Genomic DNA, 27,899 nt, shown 5'->3' on the forward strand with positions numbered 1-27,899 from the left:
ATACGGACAGCCCGGCTATCACATACAGAGACTGCAGCTTCGTCCTTGTTATGGACTTACCAGCAGGCCCGGATCTGTGTACCAGCAGATCCTGCAGTGCAGGGGGCCAGCATCCTTAACAGGCTCGACAGTCCAAGAAATTTTTAAAAGATTGAAGGAAAGAAAAAAAAACAGCACTGAGAGTTACTAAAGTTGCACAGCAGTGTACATTTGCAACTTTACCCAGACCACGAGGACCCCCTTACAGATTTTGTGGCAGGGGGCCCAAATTTTATAGATCTGGGCCTGCTCACCAGTCTGGAATAGCAAATAATCCATCTGGAGGCAGAAGTCACCTCATTGAAGCCAAGAGTGATATCTGCTTCCAATTCCTTTATTCACTTTCCAGACTGATGAGCTCACAGCAAGCGTGAAACTGCAGTCTCTGGATTAAAAAATCAGGCTGTTGATACATTGCTTGTAGTACTTATGGGCTTGCAGCTGCTTTGCAATTGCAATATGCGATGTTCTTCTGATATCTTGCTAAATGTGGCACAAATCCAGATGTTCCCAAACAAGATTTGTATACTTTTAAGAAATTTACTTTTTTTGGCCAATTTTTGTAAAAACTGGAATACGTACCAATTTTGCTTTAACCACACATTTTTTTAAAAAAATGTGTAGTTAAAGCAAAAATTGTGTAGCTGAAAAGTTTGCTGCCTTAGGCAGCTGCAAACTCTGCCTATTGAGAAATTTGGCCCTGTTTACACCCTCAGTTGTTTAGGTATAATAATGTACAGTATATAAGTACAAATATATATACAGTGGATGCCAGTTATTTGAATCAGTGGTTAATTGAATCAGCCGCTATAATGAATCAAATCGTCAACAACAGAACAAAATCCAGCTTTATTGAATTAGCCATTTTATTGAATCAGCCACTTTATGGAATCAAAACTGTTTGGAACAAACCTGATTCATATAAGCAGCGGCCACTGTACATGACAAATCTTTGAGTGATAAGGGGAAAATTAAGGTTACTTCTGGATTCAGTACTAAAAAATACTAAAGAACCATAAACTTGTGAAACATTAAAAAGCATTATGTAATCCAAGTTTTGCAAGTTAAAGAAGTCATACCTGGGCTGGAGGAATAGTATCTGAATTTGAAGGGCGAATTTTAAATGTCACACTTCCCGATGATTTTGAAAGCTGCTGCTGCAACTCTGCAGGAGAATCCAATTCAACCCCATTTATTTCAAGTATTGTATCACCGACATTCAGCAAGCCTAGGATAATTCAATTTGAAAAAAATTTCAAGCTCTTCAACAGAAAATATTGACAAGAAACACAAATTTAAAAAACTCACAATATGTTACATGTTACACTAGTTTAATGTGACCAGACGTCCCGCTTTTTGTCTTACTGTCCCGCTTTGTCAAAAAAATCCCGCTTTTTTTTGTTTAAATTCCATCACACAAGAAATATAACATACAATCTAGATTTTTTAAACGCTTTTTTGATTTTTTGCTGTTAGTAAATGTAAGAACGCCATGTAAAATGTTATTCTTTAATGTTTAATACACTGAACTACCTCCACCATGATTTGGATTGAAGAGGAGGAGCTGTTAAGCGTCAGGTGTTGGCTGCGAATGGGGGAAAATAAATTCTTTTCATTTACTGTGATTGTAACTGTTACACGTTGTATGATTATCATAATTTTACAAGATGGGTAAATGTAAATGCGTTTTGAATGACAACTTGAAAAATAAATTTCCATTTCTCAAAAAGGGCGACAAAGAAGGTGAAATCTTTTGTGAAAAATGTCAAGAGCATTCATTCAGTATATCCCACGGAGGACTGTCGGATATAACAAAACATATTAATACAAAAAAACACAAGGATGCCAAGTTTTCTGCCGTCTCTTCCAGCAAAGTTAGTAATTTTTTCATGTCAGCTAATCCTTCTACAACCGATCTTGAAGTCGCGGCTGCTGAAGGCAACATTATCATGCTGAAGGCTTCTTTACATCAATACTATTAAATTATTTTCAACTTGAGTTCTTCATTGGTACATTTGAGCTATTTCTTGGCATTTTTCTGTTACGTAAAATATTAAGCCTGTGGAAAAAAAAACTACTCTACCCCCGCCCCCCCATTATGTGTCCTGATTTTTAGCTTGAAAAATTTGGTCACATTACACAAGTTTCAATGAAGCTTTTTCAGATTTTTGCTATTCTGAATGAAGTATGTAAACATACCTTGACGGTCAATTATGCCACCAGCAAGAATCCTGGCTATAACAAGATGACCATCATCATTCTGAACAGTTATACCCTACAAAAAATTTTAAAAACCTTAATGAAGATTTTAAGATCTGCAGCAAAAATGAAATTTTAAGATTCAACAGTTTAGTACAGAACAATAACAGGAAACTAAAAATCAATGAAAATAAAACCTTTTCTGGTTTCAAGTGCAAAAAGTTTACAAGAAGCTTTTGAAAATCAAAAATTAATATATTCACATAGAATGCTGATGTTTTTTAGCTTCCTATTTTCTGGCAACACCTGTAGGAGACACTAAAAACAATACTAAAAAAAAAATAATAATAATTTGAGTTTTGACATCTTGAATTCAAATTATGTTTTTCTCAATCACGATTGTGTGTGTGTATGTAGGCGTGTGTGCTTGTGTGTGGGGGTCTGTGTGTAGGGGGTATGTGTATGTGTGTGCAGGGGCGGATTTGGATGTGTGGAGGCCCTGGGGCAACGAAGAAGTGGAGGGCCCTAATCAGGGTTCGAAAAGATCATCATATTTTCGAAAATATTCGATGCTTTGATACATATCCGAATATTTTGATATTTATGTATATATCCGATATTTTCGACCCGTCAAAGTTAGGATATTTTGTAAAAATTTTATTGCGGGGGCCCCTTTGCTGTGGAGGCCCCCGGGGCAGTAGCTCCGCCTGCCCTCCCCTAAATCTGGTCGTGTATGTGTGTGTAGGCATGTGTGTTTGTGTCTGTGTGCAGGCATGAGTGTGTGGGTAGTTGTGTGTATGAGTTTTTGTGTGCGTAGGGGTGGGGTATGTGTAGGTGTCTATGTATGCGTGTGTGTATGTGTTTGTGTGTGTTTGTGTAGGTGTCTGTATGTATGCGTGTGTGTATGTGTTTGTGTTTGTGCATGTGTGTGTATGTGTTTGTGCATGTGTGTAGGTGTAAGTATGTGTTTGTGTGTATGTATGCATGTGTGTGTAGGATATGAATGCAACCTGGTGACGGTTTTCGCTATAGGAGCAGCATCGTGAGGAGCCAGTCGACGGTGATGCTGCAAAGGGTGCTTGCGGGAAAATAAAATCATAGCACATCAAAACAGTCAAGTAGGAACAATAAGCAATCGTGATTGCTCAAAAAAAAAAAAAGAGGCCAAGGTAAATAAGATGTGTTGATGCTGCACGATATTAGTTAATTTTTCTGTTAGTAAGTGACAGTATTGAAAAAAGGATATTTCATTGACAGATTTTCATTCATAGCTTGTTTACAGTCAAATGGCAATTTCTGAAAATGCAGGAAAATTTGGGGGGGGGGGGCACATTTTAAATTATCTTTGTATGGAAGATGATTAAACATGCTGCTGAATTCTTTAGTGCGTGTTTTCATGAAATATTGTCAGCTTTCCACTCAAATCTTAATTCTTCTGATTTAGAACTCTATTATTTTAATGCAGTTCCTCCAAGAGACTAATTTTCTCAAAAACAAAAATCAAGAGATTGTTTTAAACATATTTTTTCTGTACTTCCCTATGTGACTAGAACTAGTTACATAGAAAAGAATAGAAATTCAACATTCAAAGTTGGTCTTGAATCTAAGGAGGTTACGAGTATATTATAAAGAAATGTAAAATGAGTGACTATACATATGATAACAAATGTAATTTTATCTGGAAGCATTAATAGCAATACATGTCTATAACAAAAAAGAATATTTAGATGCATTAAGTATAATACGTTATAAAATAATTTTTTCTTGACATAGTAACTTGTGATATAGAGCATTCACATAGAATATTACCAGGGGTCTGTCTAGGATTTTTCACAGGGTCCGTTTTTTGTGAAAAATCAAATAATTTTGTGAAAAATGAATTAATTTTGTGAAAAATCAAATAATTTTGCAAAAAAAAATTTTTTTTAAACGAAATTTTAGAATGTAGAGATGGCACAAACTGCATCAATTAAACTTAAAGTTAGGTGTTTTCCTCTTCTATGTCGAGAAAATCATTCTGGAGTGGTCTAATATTTGGCGGGGGGGGGGGGGGGGGGGGGGGACATCGCTCTCTCAAGTATCAATATTTATCTACCATTCTACATTATGTTAAATTATACTAGAAATATTTCGGTACAGTATTTAAAATAATTGTAACAAAAAAATAAATTAATAAAATAAAATTCAGAATAAGGTTCAGCATTTAACTTTTTGACTCAAGACACTCTTAAAAAGCACAGAATTTCGTTTAAAACTTATAAATTCCGTGATTTTAACAAAAATAAAAAGATATTTTAATTGTTTACCTCTTAACAAAGCGTAACAATCATCAAAAATTCTAAAAATCGGATTCCCGTAGCGGATGCAAAGAGATCGCAATTCTCAAAGTGAAGGCATCAAAAGTATAAAAACAGCTTGTGAAAGAAATATTTTTGATAAAATTATTTTAAAATTGCATTTTAGAGTCCTATGCTAAACATTTCATTAATATCTGTGGACACAGTTGAAGCAAAAAAAAAATAAATAAATAAAATAAAATAAACCATCTATTCAGCATTTTAATTTTTGATTTAATAACAGAAAACGGAATTTTGCTTTAAAAACTTGAAATGAGAGTTCTAACAGAAATAAAAAGACTTTTCATTTATTTGCATCCTAATAAAGCGAGGTTAGCTTGAAAAAAGAACAAAATATGATTCTCATATCGGATGTTAAAAGATTACATATTTCAAAATGTATACATCTAAAGAAAAAAGAAACGGTAATTAAAAGAGTTTATTTAAAGTTAATCATCCTTATTAGCATCGAAAAATCAAAACCCATATAATTTTCTCCCAAAATAACAATTAAACATCGCACCACACCCACCGTAAAAATACAAATATTGACAAGCTGGTAAAATGATGGGAATATTTTCTAATCAAGTCATTATAAAGGTTCAACGCCAGATGCTAAGTGGTGATAATTTTGAAGTTGGTAACTCTATCTGAAGCGATCATATTTTTTCCCCCACCCTTACTATCCCTTTGCAGTTCTAAGTTCATTTCGCAGATACATATTATTATTGTTTATTAAATCATGAGAGGGGAGAAAAGTGCTTACCAATGCCTTTTCAGAAAAGCTTACAACAGAACCACTGCTAATTAGCTGTGATAAAACAAAGAACCATTATTTTTATTTGGCAGTTAGAATTATTTATCGCTGGAAGGCTTGAAAGAGCATCAAAAGAGTGCCGATTTTTTTTTTTTCTTTTTTCAAAATTAGCCGATTTTGAAAAAAATATCAATACATATTATATTAAACATTATATTAAATATATTATATTAAATATCAATTATATATTATAATCTGATCCCTCTAATTTGACTTAAAAAAAGGTTCAAAAAATTATCGGTTTATACACAGAAATATGCGTTATTTTACTTTCAGATTTGCTCTTTCAATAAACAATTTGTGAAAGATCCGATCTTGTTTATTAGAATTTTGTGAAATGTCCGTTTTGTTTGATCGGGATTTTGTGAAAGGTCCGTTTTGGTTGATCGGATTTTTGTGAAGGGTCCGTTTTGGTTGATCGGATTTTTGTGAAGGGTCCGTTAACGGACCCAAATATCCTCTGGCCAGACCCCTGATTACAGCAGAGTACACCTACATAATACTCCTCAAACAGAAAAGACAATAAACAATTCTGCAGCTACACCATCTGCCTGACTTTAACATTTATGTAATGACACTGAAAAGACTGAAGCCAGAATTGAAAGGTATAGACAAGGATGGATCCAGAAAGTTTTCAAAGAAGGGGCGGTTGAGTTTTTCATTAACCTCTTACTGCGTACCTGGTTTATACGTGCTACCAGGAGGGAGGAGGGCACATGATTTTATATGAAACAACTAAAACATAGAGATTTAAACAAGGAGGTTCCCGAAAGTGCTTCCTTTATTTTCTGTTGAAATAGATATTCTAAAATTGAAAATTCCATTTCAGAACTTCAATTTCGTAATAATTCAAGGGAAATGTCCCCCCTCCCTACCCCAATACCATCGAAGGTCATCTAAAAATTAGAAAGGTTTTGAAATTGAAAAATTACCAGGGGATGGTAACTGAACCCATTCTTTCCCCTGACATTACCCGCAATGCCTAAAATTGCATCTTTATTACTTGCATTTTGCAAAATGCCCATTAGGTTTCCAAACTTCTCCTAACATCGGCAAAGACCTTTTAATATGCCTTTTGAAACTTCAATCTCCGAAAAGTTTCTGGAGGGCAGATTTGAACTCTATTCCTTTAACATCATCAAGTCAGAAAAATTGCCAGTGTAGATACCCTCATGCGAGGAGCGATTTCGCCAATCGCCCCTTCCTTGTATCCGTCCTTGGGTATGGATATGCAACAAACTTTAACATTGAAATGTAAAAAATGTATGCGCAACATAGAAATATAATAATGAAAGAGTGAAGTAGTAAAATAAATAATTCAGAAAGAAGACAAACCAATGGTTCTTCATCTGTTTTGCGAACTCCAACCATTCTAATAGCTTCTGCGGTTTGGGCCCGCATTTTGAAAAAATGGCGGAGTCGAAACTCGAGGAGACTCTCTCTGGCGAGGCGAATCGTATTTCTTACCAGCAACAATGTCATGAGCTTCGACCATAGCCTAAAATTAATAGACTAACATTAAAAAATGAGAACATTAAATGAAATAGTCAAACCCCGCTATAAGTAATCAACAAATTATAGAAATGCATCTTTTTATTGATCCATTCTATCGGAAGACAAATTTTTATTTTTGGGTGTTGCAAACTTTTATGTACATTTTGTTGCTTTTTCAGTCAACTGTTTATAAAATAAATCTACAACTGGTTTATCTAGTTTCCGTCATACAGCAATTACTCAAAACACTGACATCCAGTGGTGCAGCGAAGGGGGGGGGGGGTGAAAACACCCCTCAGAGGCATTGGTTTTAACATAAATGCAAATTCTAATACAGCAGTTTATGCATATGAAAGAATTGTTTTGATTAAAAAAAAAAAAAAAACTTTCAGAGGGAACTTTTGATTGAAAAAAAAATCCTCCAGAAAGTATTTTTGCTCAGAACCCCCCTCCCCCCAGAAGGTATTTTTGATCAAAAAACTCCCTCCAGAAGGTATTTCTGGCTGTGCTAGTGCTGACATCTGCTTTAATATTACAATTCTGCCAGCTGTTTCAATCATTTTTGTTTTTTTTAGCAACTTATACAAAATTATATAATTCAGAAATAAAAATATATGCATTTCTCAGTGTATAGTAGGGTGGCCCTTAGCTATAGGGCATTTTTTGAAAGTTAAAACTTTATTGCTCCCAACGTTTTATCTTGTTCCAATGAATAAAAGAACAGGCTGCACAAAATTTCCCTTCATTTGGACAGTTTCTAGGGGCACCTCAAATGCCTTAAAGTTTAACCAGTTTAAGAAATTTAATAAAATTTTTTACAAAATTATATTTTTCATTAATAATGCAACAATTTCTAGATAATAAATACACATTATTGTGTCAAATAATTTTTATAGAATCAAAACAAAGTGTGAACAAGGGAATGTTGAACATTATTTTTTCATAAGTGAGGATTTAGTAAAAGTAGAGCAGATTTCACAGGCTTCAGCAACAATGTGTAAAACAAAATTTTTCTCACTTTCATCTTTTGTGAAAATATTATTGTGTTCCTGCATTAATTTTACACCTTTCTGCAGTATCAATCACAACATTTTTTTTTTCACATTTTCCGATTCCTCTTATGTAACCAGAGTCATCTTTCCAAGTTGAAGGACAAGGGGTGCCCATATAGGAGGCAAAGGGGGGGGGGGGGCTCAAGCCCCTCCTTAGAAATTAGAACTTTCTTGTTTTTAGTATTTCTTTCTTTTCAAAAATGTAAATATATTTCTTCTCCAGCCATTAATGAATAAGTAATTAAAAATGTCCAATTTTAATGACTCTAATCTGTCCTGAAATTGGTTTTCATGGGTAAAACATTGGTATCATGCTAAACTATGGTTAAAATATCTGAGCCCCCCTTTACAATTTTGGCATATGGGCGCCCATGTTGAAGGGTCTTTGTCACCTATGTTTCTTGCTGTTGTATCTGGCCCAACTGCTCTAACTTTACCAGTTAAGCCCTGTTTTCCAACTAATAGATAAGCAGCCATGACTTTTTTTTTTCTCCTGATGAAGTTGGGATTTCAGGAACTCCCAACAATTGCTCCATGCCTTGAAAATTTATTATAATTTCCAAGCTATTGATCCTCATAGCTGCTGTGAATGCTGCATGCAATTTTCCATCCCAGTGTAACACTAACTATTGGCAATCGTTTAGGTTAAATTTTGTAGAACTTTTTCACATATCTCTTCTCTAAATATTTTTGAAGGCACTGAAGACAAGTTCGATTTATGATTAGATCCTCAATATCATGTCCAAAGCTTTTGCAGCAGCGATCAATAAGTAAATTTCATGTCTATTGGTGACACTTCAGAAAAACGAGGAGTAAAAACTGCAATATGCCTCATGTTTCTGCTCGAGTCGTAATTCCCATGCTTGTAATGTCACTGCTGTGTTAGTTTCCGGTGTTCGCATGGGTTACTTGAAACTAAATCATAAGTTCTTCACACGACAAATCGTCATTTCATTTCTTCACAAGTTCTTTTCTTTCGAATAACTTCTTTTCTCTCGAATAATTTCTTTCTTTTCCATCGATTTCTTTCTTCTCCTTTTGCGCTATTTTTTTCAGCGACAATCATGGAGTCCAGGAGTCCTTTTTGCTCTGAAGAACTAAGAATTTTCTAACCTCTTCATTTTTGATCTCTTTCAAAGCATTACATGCACAATGTCGAAGAAATTGTCAATAATTTCAGGTCTCACCCCTCAAAAAGATACTTTCTCCCTATTTTTAGATAGAGCTCCAGAAAAAAATCTACAACTGTTTTTATGCATCATGGAGACCAGGGGCACAGGGCCCGTGCCCCTCCCCCCCAGAACGCTAATTTGAACAATTTTCAAAATTACTCTTCTTTTTTTTTATGGGAACAAAGATAAACGCGCTTTGAGAAAATGAAGTGATTCAAAAGTAAGCAGAGACGACGAGAGGTCATTTAAAACTTCCCCCTCTCTCCTTTTCGGCAGTTATTTTTTCTGTAGTTAGGAACTAATCGTTCATAACACTGCCTATTTCTTCTGCTACTGCGGAACGATCAATTTCAACATTGCGCCATCTCAAGTCCTATTTGAGAAGCACAATGATGCAAGAACGCCTAAATGGATTAGCACAGCTTTGTATCAACAAAGATATAGTTGTACAACCAGATGAAGTATTGAAGAACTAACCAAGAAACAATGACAGTTAAACTTTGTATTGTAGACAATAAGACAATTAATTTTATAAGTGTACATATGCAATGTGGATATTTAGGACTCATCAAGTGTAAGTGATTTTATTGATTATTTTGCTGTATTTAAGTGATTTCATGCCATTTTAACGTGTTCCTTTTTTTTTCTTTCCTTGAATGATCTTAAAAATATGAATAGTTTAGAACTTTTGGTGATAAAAATTCGTGTGCATTTTGATTTATTTCATTAATATACTAAACGAAGTAATAACAAGTATTGATTTCCATTTATTAATTTGAACATCTTACCGCCATACTGTTGTTTCAAGTACTTTAAAGTTTATTCTTAACGTGATTTCAATTCTGGCATAAGAACAATTAATGTTTTTGCAACAGTTTTTGAATAAATTGCGAAACTTATACAATTTTAAGGAATTTTACTAAATAATATTAATAATAATAATAAATATATATTGATGTAAAGAAGAGAGAGAGAACGCTGCTAGAGTGTTGTGAAAAAAAATTGTGCCTCCCCCCTAAAAATATTTTCTGGTTGCGCCACGAGGGAGACTAATTTATCAAGTTAGTGGTCTGTTCTCCTACAGTTTGAATCAGTTGTTAATTGAATCAGCTGCTTTAATGAATCAAATTGTCAAAAACAGAATAAAATCCAACTTTATTGAATTTGCTGCTTTATCGAATCAAAACTGCTTAGAACAAATGTGATTCATATAAGCGGCAGCCACTGTAGTAGGGATTCGTGCATTTTGCCAGAAAACAGAAATTTCTTGAATCTCTAACGCTGCACTATTTTTTGTCATACTTACAACTTTAGATTGTAAAAAAAGTTGCTTAAAGCTTGCTTGTTGGACGGTAACTTCCCTCTAATAGTGTGTTTGGAAATATATATCCCAGATGATCAATATAAAAATCACTTTTTAATTTGCGTGAAGAGACGTTGATGCAATTTTTCAAGTCCAGGTTGATCGTCTTAAAAGTCAGGCAAAAATAACCAGCAGCACAAACCACTCGTCAGTAAAAATTATCAATAAAAGACAATGTTTTGATTAAGAAACAAGTGAAAGATGCACATTTTGTAAAAATAGTTACCGCACTGTGAAATAAAAATTAATGATACAGGCAATGTTATACTTGGTTAGGAAGTAAAAATACGTTTCATAAAAATAGATTTACAAATTAAGTTCATCTAATCATATGAAAATAATTATAGATTTGTTTCGTAAAAAATATATATATTACCTTTCATAGTACAAATGGGAAATATCAAGTGTTTTCTCACGTTCCATTAAAAAAAGCAAATTCGATGTTATGAAAACACTGCATGCTAACAAAGTTAATAGAACTTAAATTATAATTCTATTCAATTCTAAAATCACTCAACAATTTATGTTTTCTTCTCGTAAAAATAACTCAACTAAAAACTAACAGGGAAACATTCACGACATTGTTTCAGAAATGCTTGCAGCACCATGAAATGTCGTGTTGCTTCGTTGCCTGAAAAGAAGCCTGGTCAGGAATCGGAATGATAAATTAGGTCACAAGAGAAGGCAGTTTGAGTAAAATATCACTTGTAATAGGAAATAAGGCCATCAAAAATGCAAATCTGATAAGTTTGGTTACCAAAATTGAATTGAAAAATGATGAAAAAATCATTTTTTCGGCAAAAATGCAATAATTTCATGCTTTTTGAGGCACCCCTTAAACATTTCTGATTGAGCTAATATTTTTCACACATCATTTTTTTTTGTTTGGGGGTTGGGAGCTAACTTTTTATAAAGTTGAAAAAATAAGGGCCACCCTAGTGTATAGCCACAAGACATTTTCTTTTCTTCTGACCAACTTTTAATTTTCGAGTAGAGTATTTTTAAATCTATATTCAAATGGTTAAAGTAATAACACTTTTATAATTATAAAATAAAAAAGAAATATGTTATAGCATTACATTAATGATATGTATCATATACATATTACATTTTGATAATTTTTAATAATAAATTAATATTAATATGATTAATGCAGATACGTTTTGTACTGCAAATATCATAGTTCAAAAAATAAATATCAAACATATCAAAATATATTTTTAGAATGAATATCGGATATATATCAGGATAGAAATTGGTAAACCCTGGGACTAGTAACAAAAAATTCAAAAATATTTGGAAAATATCAGCTCACCAATGACAAACAAGATCCGAAATATTATTGCCTAAGCATTTTTTATAATTAATTAGTGTTCCCGCTAGGCCGTTTTTGAAGGGCGCAGCGCCCTGCCCTTTTCCATATCAGCAGAATGTGCCCTGCCCTTCTTTGAGATCGCGAAATGCACCCCGCCCTTTTCAAAAATAAGAAATTGCACCCTGTGTTTTTAAAAAGATGCCTCAACCATCTTTTCGACCTGCCGCGATATCGGGGCAATTTTATTTGTCCAGCGATCGTCCTGCAATAACGCTCATGCAGGGTTCATACCCTTTAGGCAGAAAAAAATTCAAGCACTTTTCAAGTACTTTTCAAGGTAAAAAATTTTGTTTTCAAGGCAATATCATAAATTTGTACTAAAAAATATTGTATGCAGATTTCATTTACTACAAACATATGGAAATAAGGCAATAATACAAAAAAGTATAGGAAAACAAAATTGCTTTTTCTACAACGAGAGACGCTTTGATGAAAGATCTACTGCGTTGAAAGTTTTTCTGAGAATGTTTGAAAAGTTTGGTCATAAAAAGAAGCAGATATCAAGAGGTTTAATTTTGAGGTTTTTCAAAGCTTGCAGCAGTCAGAGGTTTTTTATGTTAAGGGCTTTTTTATGTAACAGGTTTTGTATATTTTCTAGAATCAGCAAATTAAAAAAAACCTTTCATAACTGCTTTTAGCTTTTATGGGAAGAAACTAAAATACCCAAGTTCAATGGCATTGCCAGAGAGGAGTTTTTTGAAGTCACTCCCCCCCCCCCCCCCCGGTTTCAACATTTATTTCCAATATCTATACAGTGGTTTATTACAACATAAGGGCGTTTAGGACAAAAACACTACCCAGAAAGTTACTTCAGTTTGCGCTATTAAGTTCTAAAAATATTAGGTTTGCAAATCAATTATTCATATGTATTTATTAGCTGTTCAGCCAATAAGGCATTTCAACTGTCCTCGAGTAAATTTAAAAATTAGGAAGTAAGAAAAGTTTATGAAGTCCACAGTCCAGTCTCTACAACTCAAAATATACAAAAGCAGCTTAAGCAGTGATAAATACTCTGAATGCAAACTTGAGCCTATTCAGCTTTCATTGACTAACTTGCAATAGAGAATAAATGTGCAAGTTCAGATTTATAGAGCCATATTTTGAAATTGAAAAGATTCACAAGAAGTTGACATATATTATGACAAAAGTAGTTTTATTTTGGGAAAAAAATAGGTAATTGTTGAAATTAGAATTTAAATTTAGAAAGGGCAATAATATTCAGGTGTAATTGTGATTTGTGAGTTCATAAAAAATTACTGAAAGTTTCAAAGAGCAAAATGGGGCGAGGGGGGGGGGGAATAATTTTTGAATAATTTTTAAAACTAAGACCCCTATTACTTGAATATACATATGTACAACAATAACTTTTGCTATGCATACAATTCATAAAATAGTTTATTAAGTCAAAATATTCTGCATCGAAATACCATGCCCAGTGCCTGTTGATAACCAGCAACAGGCACTGGGCCTAGCTAGGCTGGTACTGGTCAATTTATTAGATCCAAATGAAGATGAATGACCCTCCTTAAGCTATCTACCCCTTTGCTGATTAAAGCCTCTTTCAGTAAGCTCAAGTACCCACAACCTTAATAAAGTAGTAATTTTCGAACATTTGAGGAAAAGGGGAAAATTGGAGATATAGGGAGGTAAAAGCATTAAAAACGAACACTACTGGATTTCAAGTAAATAATCATAACACAACCACCCCTGTTATACACCTTATTTATTTTAGCAGACATAAAAAAATGATGTACCTATAAATAAAATTATATAAATCAACTTTATATTTAAAATACAAACTTTAAGTTAATTTGTTAGGTGCTCAACTGCTGAAATTTAAATTTTTTTTAAAAAAATCTGTTATGAACAAAAAATTAGGTAAAGATAATCATTCAAAATTGCAAAAATAAATAAGCAAATAATTAAACAAGACCAAGGTAATAAATTCTTTAACTCTTTAGTTTATTAAAATAAAAAATAAAATAAGCTAATCTGATGTAGCAGTGTCAAAAATAACAACTAATTGCCAAAAATATAAAAATATTTACAAAATGCAAAAGGATTGAAATCTCAAACAAGGGAAGCAAATTTTCGCGAATTAAGTTTAATGTTGTCATGTTTCCCATAAAATAAACTTATATTTTACCGAAATTAAACGTAAAATATGCTAATCTACGGTAGCAAATATGAAAATAACATCCCATTAGTGAATATATATGCAAGATGCAAAAAGATTGAAATTTCAAACACGAGAAGCAATTTTTTTGCAAAGTCTGAGTTCGTTCGACGTGGCATGTTTCCCATGAAAATAAATTTATTTGTTTTTTTATTAAAATGAAACAAAAAAATATACTAATCTAAGGTAGCATATGCGAAACTAACATTTGATTAGCCAAAATATTTAAATATTTTCAGGATGCAAAAAGATTGAAATTTCAAACACAAGAGCAATTTTCCGCGAAACCGAGTAAGTTCAATGTTGTCATGGTTTCCAAATTAATTTCTTTGTTAATTAATGAAATCAAACAAAAATAAACTAATCTAAGGTACCATATGCCAAAATATCTTTCGGTTGTAAAAAACATCAAAATATTTACAAGATGCAAAAGGATTGAAATCCCAAACACGGAAGCAATTTTTCGCGATGTTGCATACTGAACACATGTTCAGAAAAATTGCATTGGTGAAATACTTTTTTAAAACTTCTAAGCACAATTCGTTGATTTTTGAGAGAATTTAAGCACTAAGAAACTTTTTCAAGGTTTTAAAACTTTTTCAAGGTTTTCAAGCACTTGAAAATGAACTTTTTTTTTCAAGGTTTTCAAGGGCGTACGAACCCTGTCATGTCTTATCCTTGTTCCCAGAATTTCACCCTGAAAACGGCCCCATAAACAAAAGGGGAAGCAAATACCTAGGCAAAGAGGGGATGAGATTCTCAGAATTCAAACAGGCTTATCAGTAGGAAACAAAGGCATGTTCTTCCTTCTACTGAGCAGTGGCGGCGCGAGAGCAAAAGTAAACGTCGGCGATGCAGTTTTGCGAGGCCCTTTTAATCATAAAATATTGTGAGGACAAATAATTGAATTCATAGAATTAGTTTTTGTACTAACTTTTGGCACTTAGGGTTCCCAATTCACTTAATTGCTGAGACAAAAACATTTCGTGATTAGTAGCACAGTCAAAAAGAAGTTTTTTTCGTGGTGGGGGAGGAGCCGGCACTTTTGACTGTGGAAAAAATTACCTGATAGAAAGGGGGTCTGGGTGTTCTCCCCCGAAAGATTTCGAAATTTGTAATTTAAAAACGCCATTTTGAGCTTTCTTTGCTGATGTTAAGGTAAAAAAGGTACAGGGGGTCTCGGTGGAAATTTCTAGAAATTGGAGCCTTAAAAATGCAATTATAGGCCATATTTATTGACTTTAGGGTCAGAGACTGTCCCAGATCAATTCTTAAAAAAAAAAAAAAAAAAAAAAAAAAAAGTCAAATCAATTTCTTGCAAATTCTCGAAATTTAAGTTTCAAAAACGGAATTTTAGACAAACTTTGAAGATTTTACCGGAAGGAAGGGAGATCCCTTGAAATTTTTTGAAAATTATGGTCCTAAAAACTTAGGAATATTTTATATTCAGGAGCCATTCCACTTGAACTTTCTGTTAATGAAATTTAAAAAGCCTAATTGCTTATGATATAAAAGAAAGGCGATATGGGGACCCTTGCCCGAATATTTTCTGAAATTCAATCCTTAAAAATGCGATTGTATTGCCATATTTTGTAATATTACGCTCGGTAATTTTTGAAATTCAAGCTAAAAAAACGCAATTTTAAGCGATTTTCGATGTTGTTGAGCATTTGGGAGCTTTAAGCTGGAAATATCGCGAAGTTTAAGATTTGGAAACAAAATTTCAGTTGCTGCATAATGCTTTCGGCAGGGAGGCTGAGCTTTCGGTGTGTGTGTGTGGAGGGGGAAGAGTTCGAGGAGCAGCATTTTGGATATTTTCTTACTTTTAGATGAACTTAGGAAACAAAAGAAAAAGAAAAGAACTGAAAAGAAGAGAAAAAAGAAAGGGGGGGGGGGATAGAGTTAGCTGATCAATTAGCTGTTGTCAATGAATATTTTTAATTCAGGCCCCGACAGAATTGGGCCAAACATTTGCTAAGGCTGACTCTGTGCAGTCTCTCCTGCACGTACTATTTTGATTACTTTTGCGTCTGTTATATTTAATGACAGCTTCAATCGAAAACATGGAAATATCTTAAAACTTCTGAGAATTTTGCGAGGCCCTATCTGCGCGAGGCCGTCGGCAGTTGCCGACGTCGCCGACGCCTAGCGCCGCCACTGCTACTGAGGGTGGGTATTTGAAAGGTTGTGGGAAGGAGTAGGGTCCTCTGGGAAGGGAGAGATCTTTGTTTCATTCCTTCCCATCCTTGATCTTCTGAGAATCAACAATGAGAGGGAATAGGACATTTTCCTAACATTTCAGCTCTTTGTGTCCGTTTTTCGTTTGCACGTGGAAATTAGGCCTAGCTAATTTTAGCGCATTGCTAGTGATTGGATAGCAATCTTTTCACATCTGTTTCTTGAAAGTTAACTTTCTGATTGTTTCCTAAGAAGAACATAGTACAAAGCTTACTGGGCTAAAATGCAAGGGTATTTTTTTAATATCTTAGATTTTCAACCCCCATCCCCAGCCTCCGTGTCCGTTTTTCGTTTGCAAGTGGAAATTAGGCCTTGCTAATTTTAGCGCATTGCTAGTGATTGTGTAGCAATCTTTTCACATCTGTTTCTCGAAAGTTAACTTTCTGATTGTTTTCTAAGAAGAACATAGTACAAAGCTTACTGGGCTAAAATGCAAGGTATTTTTTTAATATCTTAGATTTTTAACCCCCATCCCCAGCCCCCCCCTAAAAACCGTTTGAAATGGAAAAATATCGCATTGACTGGGCGTTCATTCAATTCTTTCCTTTTTGCTAAGAATTTTTATTATCTTTTTATATGTGTGTGTGATTCATATAACAGATTATTTAAAACACTTATTGACCCAATAAAAACCATACTTTTGACATACTTGTGCTTTTTTCTAACTAAAATGATCTTGCACTGTTTTTTTTTCCTTCATAAATATTATACAATTGATTTTTAAAAAAATCACAAAATTAAAATGTCGATATATTACATTTTCATAAAAATTGTCTGAGATAAAAATCTTAGCTTGGCCCAAGTTGCTTATGTATTGCATTTAGGAGCACATACATCTGCCAACACATTTGTGTTATGAATTTGAACAACTCCAAGACTAGGAATAGAGCTCAAATAAAGTCTTTTTAGTTTTGCAACTTGCTACCACTGCATTTTGAAGCACTGCACACAGTATTTTAAGTTAATTATTCTATTTGAAGTGTAGTATATTTAAAAAAGGAGAATTTACACTCATCACGATTTTGATGTCTACTAAAATACTCAATTGCACAATGCACATTACTATGCACTTTCTTTGGTAGAAAGGGGAGATCAGTAATTAAACAGTGTTCTCCTTAAATTGAAATTCAAAGGGTTTTGAAATGCCTAGAATTTTTTTTTTACTCTTATAGGTAGTTAAAATTATGGCCTGAAAAGTGTTGAAAAACACCTAGTGATGTGGATCGGGTAAATACCCAGCGGGGTAGGTAACTATTTTTTGGGTATTTACCCGGGTATTTACCCAATTTTGTAAAATACCCAAAAACTGGTATTTTACAAAAAAAAATGCAAAAAGTGAATGGGAATTTTTTTAAAATCTAAATATGAAATAACTGGTAAAACTGATACATACATATGTATTACACAGTTTATAATATTTTTTGTTGAAAGACTTGATGAAATTATGAAAGAAACATATCGTGAACCAAAGAATCTTTCTTTCAAAGTCATAATTGGAGATGATGTTTGCTTTTTTTTTGTAACCAATTAAGCTTTTTACTTTTTGTAGAATGGCTTTTTATACTGAAATTTGGCTATCAACATTGATTAGGCGTATCCAACACATTTAATGTGAATATCATATTAGATTGCTAAGTTGTTTTACACAATAATTCTTTAAATATGTGATCAAAATACAATTTTTAGACAAAAATTTATTGCTTTGTATATGGTTTGTTATACAAAGTGTATTCCAAAAGTATTGCAATGGTTTTTTCCAGGCCGCTTTTATTGGTCGGAGTATAATCGTACTACTTGGTTTAGGTGAGGGAGACCCTAAGGCTTTCCGGAAAATCAGGTCTCAGGGTTATCCAAGCTGTGGAAGTGGCCGGGCGTAAGTTAAATGTTAACCTCTGAGCATCTATATCGTGTCACGGGAGAAATGGTACGCGATTAAGTTTTGTTGCTTAGCTAGCAAAATTTCTTGAGGAGACTAACAAAATGATTCGTGAAGCTTACGGGGCTCTTCTCTGTCGCATTCACAAGTTTTGAGGTGGTTAAAGACCTCTAAAGAGGGACAGGAAAAAGTTTCAAGATGAAGAACGCTCTGGGCGGCCGTTAACCAGCAAAACCGACAATAATGCGGCTTGTGTTCCTCAATTATTGGACTTTGACCCTCGATTGAATAACAAGATGGTTGCAAATGAGCTGAACACATTGTCTACTGCTGTGTTCCACATTGCTCAAGATTTAGCGATGAGAAAAGTGAGAGGCAAGTTCGTGCCAAAGCACCTTGCCATAACGTGCTGCCAATCTGCTGATTCCTAGCAGAAAACACCAGTGGAAACGTTGTTCCCAGCCCCCTTATAGTCCTGACATCCCCCCCCCCCCCCGGCAGACTTCTTTTTGTTCCTTCGAATTAAGGCAAGCCTGAGATAAAACCATTTTTCATCCCTAGAAGAAATCCAATCAGCCGTGATGAAGACCTTAGAGCAGGTCCCCAAAAACGTCTTTCAGGGCACTTACCATTCATGCCAGAGACGATGGATGAAATGAAGCAGGCCCAAGAAGCCCAAGGACATTACTTTGAAGAATTTTAACTGTTTGTGCAAATCTGTTCTATAAATTACCTTAAAAAAAGTAATTGCATTACTTTTGGAATAGACCGTATATATACACAGTGCAATGCATACAGAAAAGTATTTTAGTTGAATATAAATTTTTGAAATAAATACCCGGGTAAATACCCATTTTGGGTATTTACCCGGGTATATACCCTGGGTATTTACCCCTAAAAATAAATACCCGGGTATTTTACATCACTAAAAACACCCAAAGCCAAGTTTTAGCATTAGCTAAATGTTCCTATGGAGTGTGGAAAATGTGCTTAGCTTAGTTGGCATTTGTGTGTGTGGGGGGGGGGGGGGGTGAGCTAACCCTATTCTGCAGACAAGTGCGTTTTCTGGATGAAATCATATTTAATACTATAGTCAGTGGTGACGGCGATCAAGGAGGGGGGGGGGGGAGTGATCATGGTGCAGACTAGACTGTTTGAATTTTTGCAAGGTGTTTTAAGTGTTATTTCTCCTCTTAATTTTTTTTTTTTTTGGGGGGGGGGGGGGAGGGCGCTCAGTACTCTTTGAGTGGTGCATCATTGGTCTTGGGTGGGGGGAGGGGGGACACCACATTGAAATAGTGCTCTTTTTAAAAAAGTGCCCCTTTCAAAGGCCAGCACCCTGCCCTTTTTTTTCCTTGAGTGAACACTAAATTAATAACGAAAGGAAACTCAAAAATCTAACTTAACCCTAACTACTATAGTTGAAAATTGTTAAAACGAACTCAAAGGGACCTTTTAAAGTCAATTGTCCTAAACCCCAGTTTGTCTTACCTGTAAAACAATAAATAGCGTTATTTGTAATAAAGAAGTTAAGGATGTGGATTGGTGGCAAATGAAGTTCATCTCAGCAGTATTTTGTTTCAAGCGTGTTCCAATTAATGAGATTTGACTGCATTAAGGAAGACTCTGATCTTGATAAAGAAAAAAAAAAGAGTGGAAGGGACATCATATCCTCAGAAAATATTTCAAAAACATAATTATTGATCAGATAACATAACTAACTAGTAGAAACTGATTTTTGATGCTATGCAAATTTTAAGAAAATTTCAGTTATGAAAACTCGGTTCGAACACTAACTTTCTCTGCCACAAATTTTTAGAAACAAATAGAATTACAAATGATAAAAACATATTTTGAAAACAGAAATAAATAGCAACTTACTTCTATATGAGGATTATCTAACAACTTTGCTAATTCCATATTTTCTTTATTTTTAGTACTATAACACAACTTTCTGACCTCTTTTAGCAACTTAGAACCAATACCAACAGGTAGTTCAGACTGACAATTTTCTTCCAATTGATCTTGCACCTAACATTAAAGAAGAAAAAAAAAAGACTCAAACAATATTTCACAAAATACTTCAATGAAGCCACATCTTTCCAACCAAAGAGACTGCTATGGTGTCAGATCTATTTTGAAAAAAAAAATGAATAATCAGGGGGGAGGGGCGAGTAAGTTGACATATTTTTTTTACACCTTTTAACAATTTCTTTCTTACCCCCCCCCCCTTTTTTGGCAAAAAGTATATTTTTAATAAATTTCAATACTTTTTTTTTTACAAATGAATAATTTCTTTCAATTTCTTAGTTTTAAGAAATTTTTTTCTCGAATGTGGAATTTAATAAGCATTCAATTTTAACAAATATGATTTTGATATCTACATCACCTGTAAGGAATATTAAAAACTTTAAGTTCCCTTTGAACTGACAACTAACATTTCATTTTGTCTACTTTAACATTTTTACTAACCCAATTGATGGAATTTCTAGAAAACTGTTTCTTGTCCAGTTTTTCCGAGGCTACGTATTCTACCCGACTTGAGGGACTATAAGACTGCTGAAATTAGAACGAATGTTTTATCTCCAAGTTCTGCTGTTGATAAAGATCTCTGGAGATTGAATTTAAAAATGACACTGTAGCCGGAATTTGAGATAAATGTAGAGGTTTTCAAGAAAATTTATACGGGATATACATAGGAAAAAAATTATGCTATAAAATATAGAGAAATTAAAAATTTTTGATATAAGGAAGTTTTCAAGACATACAGGTTCGAGATAAACAGGTTCCACTGTACTATACAGTGAACCACACAAATAACACAGGGGTGCTCACCTGAGGTGGGGGGGGGGGGTTATGGCGTGGACTGTGCCTCTGAAATTTTTAGGAAGGGGGAGGGATATTTTGAGGACTTCTTTTCTTTGGGGGGCTCTCGCTCTGAGGGAAGGTCTTTCTGGTGTGTGGTATGTGGGGGGGGAGGGGGGTACATCCATGCTCTTTGGGAGGATGGGCACCTTTGAATAAATAATAAGCATATATCAAAGTGGTTACTTCAGTTAATTATAAATGTAGGGGGAGGGTGGGGTACGTTGGACCAGTCTCAATTATTTTAATACTATTAATAAAAAAAATTTTCATTTTATGACCAACACATAGCACCTATGGTCCTACAAATCCTATAATGAAATCACATAGTACAGTTATATTGAACAAATTTTCCTCCAGAAAGTGTTATTTCAGTAGTCCTGAGTAATTTTCAGAAAACTAACTTTATTTTTTTAATGATTTTCATCAAGATTGCGGAAAAAAAAAATATTGAACTCTTTTCTTAAGTAAGTTCTTTTAGTTCACAATAATAGGCAATTTTTTCATTTTTTGTCAATAAGAAAAAAATTATGACATCACTTTTTCAGACCAAGAAGGTGGGGGTAGGTTGGTTCACCTCTTTGTGGAGCACGTTAACTGCACCAAACTACCCTACATAATTTAAAAACTTTTTAACAAAAATTATACTAAATTAACTTTACCAAAAGATTCATTTCATATCTGCACATTTTTACAATTTATATTTTCAAATATACTTCTAAATTTTCCCAAACAATTGTTTTCTAAGAGTAAACTATGCAATACATGCTACAATGAAGTTCCAGTATTGAACAAAATGTTTTTACTAAACAAGCATTCTACGAAGAAAGAAAATAAAACAAATAATTGTTAAAGGAATAAAAAAGTATACATTTTCTTAAGATTATAGAATTTTACTTTTCACATTTGATTTTAAAACACAAAGAAATGCTAACTTAAAGCTGTCAATTTTATAGTACTTTTTCTTTGAAATATATGGGTATTAGTATAACAGGATTCCTTTTTTTTTTTTTTTTTTTTTTTTTTTGGAGTTGTTTTATGCAATACAATGAAGAAAAAAAGACACCCCCTAGCAAATATTGATGCAACTTTGCAGGAAAGTAACATATGACTTATTCTTCAGAAACCCAGTCCAATAAAAGTACTACTTCCAAAGCTCTGAAAGTAGCACTTTTATATTAACCAGATATCACTTAACACATCTCTAGTCAACTTCAATATTGTCTCATGAATATTCACTAATTGATTTTTTTTTTTTGATTTTTAAAAAATAATTGTGTACTAATGGTGAATGCTTATTACTGTTTTCAAATGATTTAAGATGATTTATCAATTAAAATCAATTTAATATATTACATTGATCTTTAAACTTTATATTTTTCACTCTACACACAAAAGAGAATAAGGTAGTTACAACATTTGATATTATATATCACTAAAATTATAGCAAATGTTGTTTAAGTTATGCAATCCAACATGCTCCACCTAGTGGACCAACGTACCTCACCTGTAGGGCACGTTGGTCCAATTTATAAGGTTCCATTAAAATTTAATATAAAAAAAGTGTATCAATTCGACATTTCCAAAAAAAATCTGTGGTGTTGAGAAGTGTTTAGTTAAACTTATTGTAGAAAATCGAACTGCTAATTAAATTTTTTGATGAAATAAAAAATGATAAGTAAAAAAGCAGACCAACCTGCTCCACTTCCTCTTAATCGAAATTTTACTTACCTTTATTAGAGAGCAAACAACAGGTGACTCCATCAAACCCTTCAAAAAACTGATGTCAGTTTCTCTAGCACCAACTCGATCATTGAGATCTTCAATATTATCACGAACATGCTGGAAAGCAGCTAAAAATATCAAAGCACATTTTTAGATAAAAACGGAAGATGTGTTTCGTAACAACATATTTTGTTTTATCAAAAGCTTAAACAAAAATGAGAAGAGTATAAAACCTGTTTCAGTAAAAAAAAAAAAAATATATAGTAAGAGCATGACAATAGATAACTTTTTTTAAGTGTAAATTCTTAGCCCCAAAGTTTACTTAAAAGGTAGACACATACATGCGTACCGTACATTGCTGGGCAATGAATCAACACTTTGTACAGGGCGTAAATTTGTATGACAGGTTAAAAGCATTTTTTTTTTCCGGCAATGCAAAATGTTTTGCTTAAATTATAAAAAAAAAATAAGACCAATGAAATGAAAACAAATTTTTCACTAAATACAGAAACACAAGTCAAGTTTTATTTACAATCCTTACAGGTGTTCTACACAGGTGAAATACCTTCTGGAGGGTTTTTTTTTTTTTTTTTTTTTTGTTCAAAAACAGCTTCTAGAGGGTTTTTTTTTTAAGTCAAAAATACCTTCCGAAGGTTTTTTTAAAAATCAAAACAGCCTTTTCATATGTGTAAACTACTGCATTAGAATTTGTGCATAGATTAAAACCAATGGCTTTGGCGGTATTTTCACCCCTCTCCCTCGCTGCTCCATTGTTACTTACAAATACAAACCCAGAGGTTCTAAAAATATCATTACAAACTACAATTTATTCAAATAATTTTTTGCTATCTTAATTATTCTCTTCAGTAACTGGTACATAATTTTATTAAAATTGAAATTAAGGAATCTAAATTAAACATTAGTAAATCATTTTTGTGCTGTCTGTCTGTCAAAGGGTAAGACTTAAAAATTATATAATAAGATAATATTTAGCAAATAACAATTAGAATCAATTTTGTACTGGGATATTATACTAGAATGTTTATCCATTATATAAAAAAATATGCTTGTGTTTATCTATTGTCAAATATTTTAATTTGTTTCTCATTCAGATACTGAATATTTAACTATTCGTCCAAACCAAATATAAGTAGTAACCTCTTAAGGACCTCTGAATATGGGTCATCTCTATTTAAGGGTTACTTTTTCTAATTTCAGTCAGGGTTTGTGATTTTTTATATATTTTTTTAAAAAATCAGAAAAGTAGGATTTTTTTCAAAATTTAAATCAGATTTCTTTGAAATCTTCAATAATTTGTAGATATATTATTACTTTACATTTTTAAGCATAACATATTTCATGCAATAGATAAAAATACAATGATTAGCTATTTTCATTTCATGGCAATAGCTATTTTTTAATACTAGGCATAAGTAGACCAGTTTTAATATACAAATGGATTATTCAAATTAAACATTTCTCAAATTCATTTTGGTGCTCAGATGCAATTGTGACATAGTTATGATAATTTTTCAAAAAGTTAGAAATGCGCTCTTTGTGAGAATTTCAACGACTATTGTTTAGGCAATTGGGGCATCAAACAATCATAATCTTTGAGCAGGAGGTTGATGATGATTAAGGAAATATTTTTGAACCTCAATAACTTGGTTCAAAATGCTTGGTAGGTGAAATTTCTTTTGCCACTAAGTTCTGTCTGAACTTCAGTCTAACTGGTTCTGGATCTAATTTATTTTACATTACTGCTTTAAAAATGAGTTTTATTATTATTCTAACTACAAAAATAAAAACTTTATTTATTATGGCTACTAAAATATATTCTAGACATTCAAAAGTAATAAGAAATTAATTTAACTTTACAAATCATTTAATACTAATAACAGGAAAAATTGAATAATTGATATTATTAATTAGTAACATTGATATTGGGGTAATTTCACAGTAATTTAGACATTTATATAAAATCCGTAATGTGACCTTGTTTTGCCAAAAAAAATTAATTTACTGTTTAATTAGTCATTATTTTATTTTTGCTTTTTTTACTAACTCAAATTGAGATAATTTGCAAACAAAACAGTAAATTAAAAAATTATGGCAAAAAAAGGACATGTTACGGATTTTACGAAAATGTCAGAAATAATATGAAATGACCCATTGATCAAATATGATTCAGAAATTTAACTTAATAAATATATTTTTATATTAATGAATGTATTATATAAGAATAACTGTGCCATACAGAAATAAAACAAACCCAAAAAAACCCAGAAAAGCCCACAAACCCCCGCAATAACCCAGAAAAACTGGGTAGGTTGGGTTTTTGTAGAAAAACCCAGGTTTTTGCCAACCCTGCTTACTGTGCCTTTTTGAGAGCTATTACTTCATTGGTTTGTCTGCCGAATACCAACGGAATATTAGGTGTATCATTAATTGAGACTGTTTGACTTCTTGTGGAGTGAAATAAAACAACGTTATTATTTCACCTTTTGCCATATGATTCAGCAGAATTAAATGAAAAGAACCCATCTGCTGGTAATAGTACTTTGTTGAATGGGCCCTGGTCGGAACTGGACATTGATGAATAGCTTCACGGATAAAATGTCTGGAAAAGTTGTAAGTAGTGATTGCAATACCTGTATGAAAAAAAACGGTATTTCGAGCAATTTTTCAATTACATAATACTGGTATTTGCTGAGTTAAAATATCAGTATTTTAGGTATTAGCTGAAAATAATAAATAGTTTCAATTGAAGAATTTTCAATTTAACTTATTAAATATCTACTTATACCTTAAATGTACATTTCTTTTTCCATGATACAAAACCAAAATCAGTCTATTGATGTAAATTTTGGCTTCAATTAAAAGCACAAACTAATAGAATTTTTATGAAACAAAAGTAGCGGAAAGATTGCAAAATGATATTTTCATTACTAGATGATGAGATGAATTGCGTTTTCGTACGCTTTTGTGCACCATGTTTTTATTTTCTCCATTTCCCTGATCTCTTGCTTTCATTTTTGTGAAAGTTAAATTTTGAGGGTAATTTTGAATGCATTCGTCATATGAACAATTTTATTATAACAATCAATTTCAGTAATACTTTATGATTTTTAAAAAAAATATTTGTCTCAACTGTACTAGATTTTGACAAAAACTATTTCCTTTTAGGATAATAAACAGTATTTTTTTTGTCACAAGTATTGGTTTGTTGTTCTGTCTCGCTATTTGGCTTTATACTTGGCAAGATAATATTTAGAAATTATCTAGTGCCTTGAACATTTGCGTAGATGTAAAGCATAATCAATTGAAACATATTTTCAGATATTTACATAGTTATAATTGTAAAGAATTTTGAGAGGAAGTGAAAACAAATAATAGAAACTAACAAGATCATATTTAGTCAGTCTTCTTGCATAGAACAATGTTGTAAAACTTTACAATCTACTAAACTGTCAGAGACTGGAAAGTACAAAGTAAAAACGAAGTGCCTTAAATAATTTTAATTCTTCTAGAGTGTTTGAAAATAATTAAGCTGAAAATCCTAAGCAAAGTGTGATTGAATTTAATTTCTTATCAAGTGCATAAATTATGCATTGTACAAATGGACAGTATGTTACTCCCTTGTTATACCTATTTTCTAATTCTGTACACCATTTCTTTTGAAGCATTTTTTACAATTGATCATTTTATATTTAATTCATTGCTGTATTTGTACGGTGGGTTGGAAGGGTGATTAAAAACTTTACTGTAACAAAAGTTGATGGGAGCAAGTAATAATGTATTGTCTTTTCTCTTCCCTCCCTCTTTATCCCTGTCGACTGCTGTCATTGATTTGTCAAACCAAAAACTATTTTTCTGTGTATTTGCTTAATTTTCATTCTTTTGAAAGATTTTGAGGAATATAACTTTAAAAAAGTTTTGTTTACCTTCAAAATTGCCTGTTTTTGTCCTGATATTTATGCAGTTCCAATTAAAGCTTGACTATGGAGAGATGGCAGATGATCTTGAAGCAGAAACATCATTTTTATCATTTGTAATCTTGGTGGAATCAACCAGAAAGTGCCAAAAAGTGAGCGACGGGCTCTCTCTGATACAATCTATTACAAGGTAATAACCAACACATCTCAAGGTCATCCACCATCTCTCTGTGACCAAGCTTTACTTCTTATAAGGCTTCAAAATGCAGATTCTTCTATCTATTTTTCAAAATTTCCTCCTGTAGGACACCCCCGGACCCCCTACAATTGGGTATGTTCTACACTCTACTCAAAGGGGAGCTCTGCATCACTCTCAATACCATTCTCCCTCTTAAGCTGAAGCCAAATGGACAGCAAAGAAAACATTAAAAAATAAACAAAAAAAGTAACAGATGTATGAATCTGAGGAAAGAGACAAGCACAGAAAAGAAAAAAAGATGAAATTGCCTCTTCCTCCAATGACAGAAAAGTTTTTCCGACTACAAAAGGGGCCCCATACTGTGAATAGCTTAGGGGCCTGTTAAGTCTAAATCCGGCCCTGAATATGAATTAAAATCCTCTTTTTTGGAGCAGTTCATGTAGGTGTGCCTAACCCCCCTTCCCCCATTATGACGGCAACCCTCCCTTTCAATTCTGCAGTCTGCGCCATGATCTCCCTTGAAAACTCACCTGGTTTTAGAGGTTTTTTTTGTAACTTAAGTAGAAAGACATAAAAGAATGTTTTAAACCAAGAAGAGGAAACAAAATTTAATCGCTATGCACTCCTTTAAACCAATAATTCACAATTAAACCTTCATTAGTCAACTAGAAAAAGTAGCGAAACATGAATGTTTCGCTTATTAGAAAGTTCTAATATTTCCCTTACTACTGTTTAAGATTAATAAAACATTTATTTCAATTTTATATTATTTTAGTCAATTAGTCAAGCAGATGTTAGGCAAGGTTTTGAAAGAAAATGTTCAAAATTTGCTCACGATAGTTAGTCCAACGGTATTTTTTCTAAGCAAAAAGATGTTTCATAATCCATAACCCAGTTAACTTCTGCTTATGGGCGTGGTGAAAAGTGCAAACTTGAAATTTTTACAAAAACAAAACAAAGAAAATCAAAACACGCAAAAGCAAAAATGCAAGTAGACAAGCCTGTCATTTAGGGGCAAGCACCTTCCTCCCCTTGCTT

The 27,899-nt window shown here is 33.0% G+C and overlaps 1 protein-coding gene across 1 annotated transcript in view; it reads right to left on the reverse strand.

The window, feature by feature from the left end:
- LOC129225150 (protein PALS2-like) overlaps positions 1-27,899 on the reverse strand; it is a 48,420-nt gene that overhangs the window by 20,177 nt on the left and 344 nt on the right. Inside the window, 6 exon segments of the mRNA XM_054859711.1 lie at positions 1,119-1,267; positions 2,239-2,314; positions 6,727-6,792; positions 6,794-6,889; positions 20,019-20,168; positions 22,734-22,855. Of these exon segments, the coding sequence (XP_054715686.1) occupies positions 1,119-1,267; positions 2,239-2,314; positions 6,727-6,792; positions 6,794-6,889; positions 20,019-20,168; positions 22,734-22,855 (659 nt within the window).

Source organism: Uloborus diversus, chromosome 6, assembly GCF_026930045.1.
Source record: "Uloborus diversus isolate 005 chromosome 6, Udiv.v.3.1, whole genome shotgun sequence".
In the NCBI taxonomy this organism is placed as follows: domain Eukaryota; kingdom Metazoa; phylum Arthropoda; class Arachnida; order Araneae; family Uloboridae; genus Uloborus; species Uloborus diversus.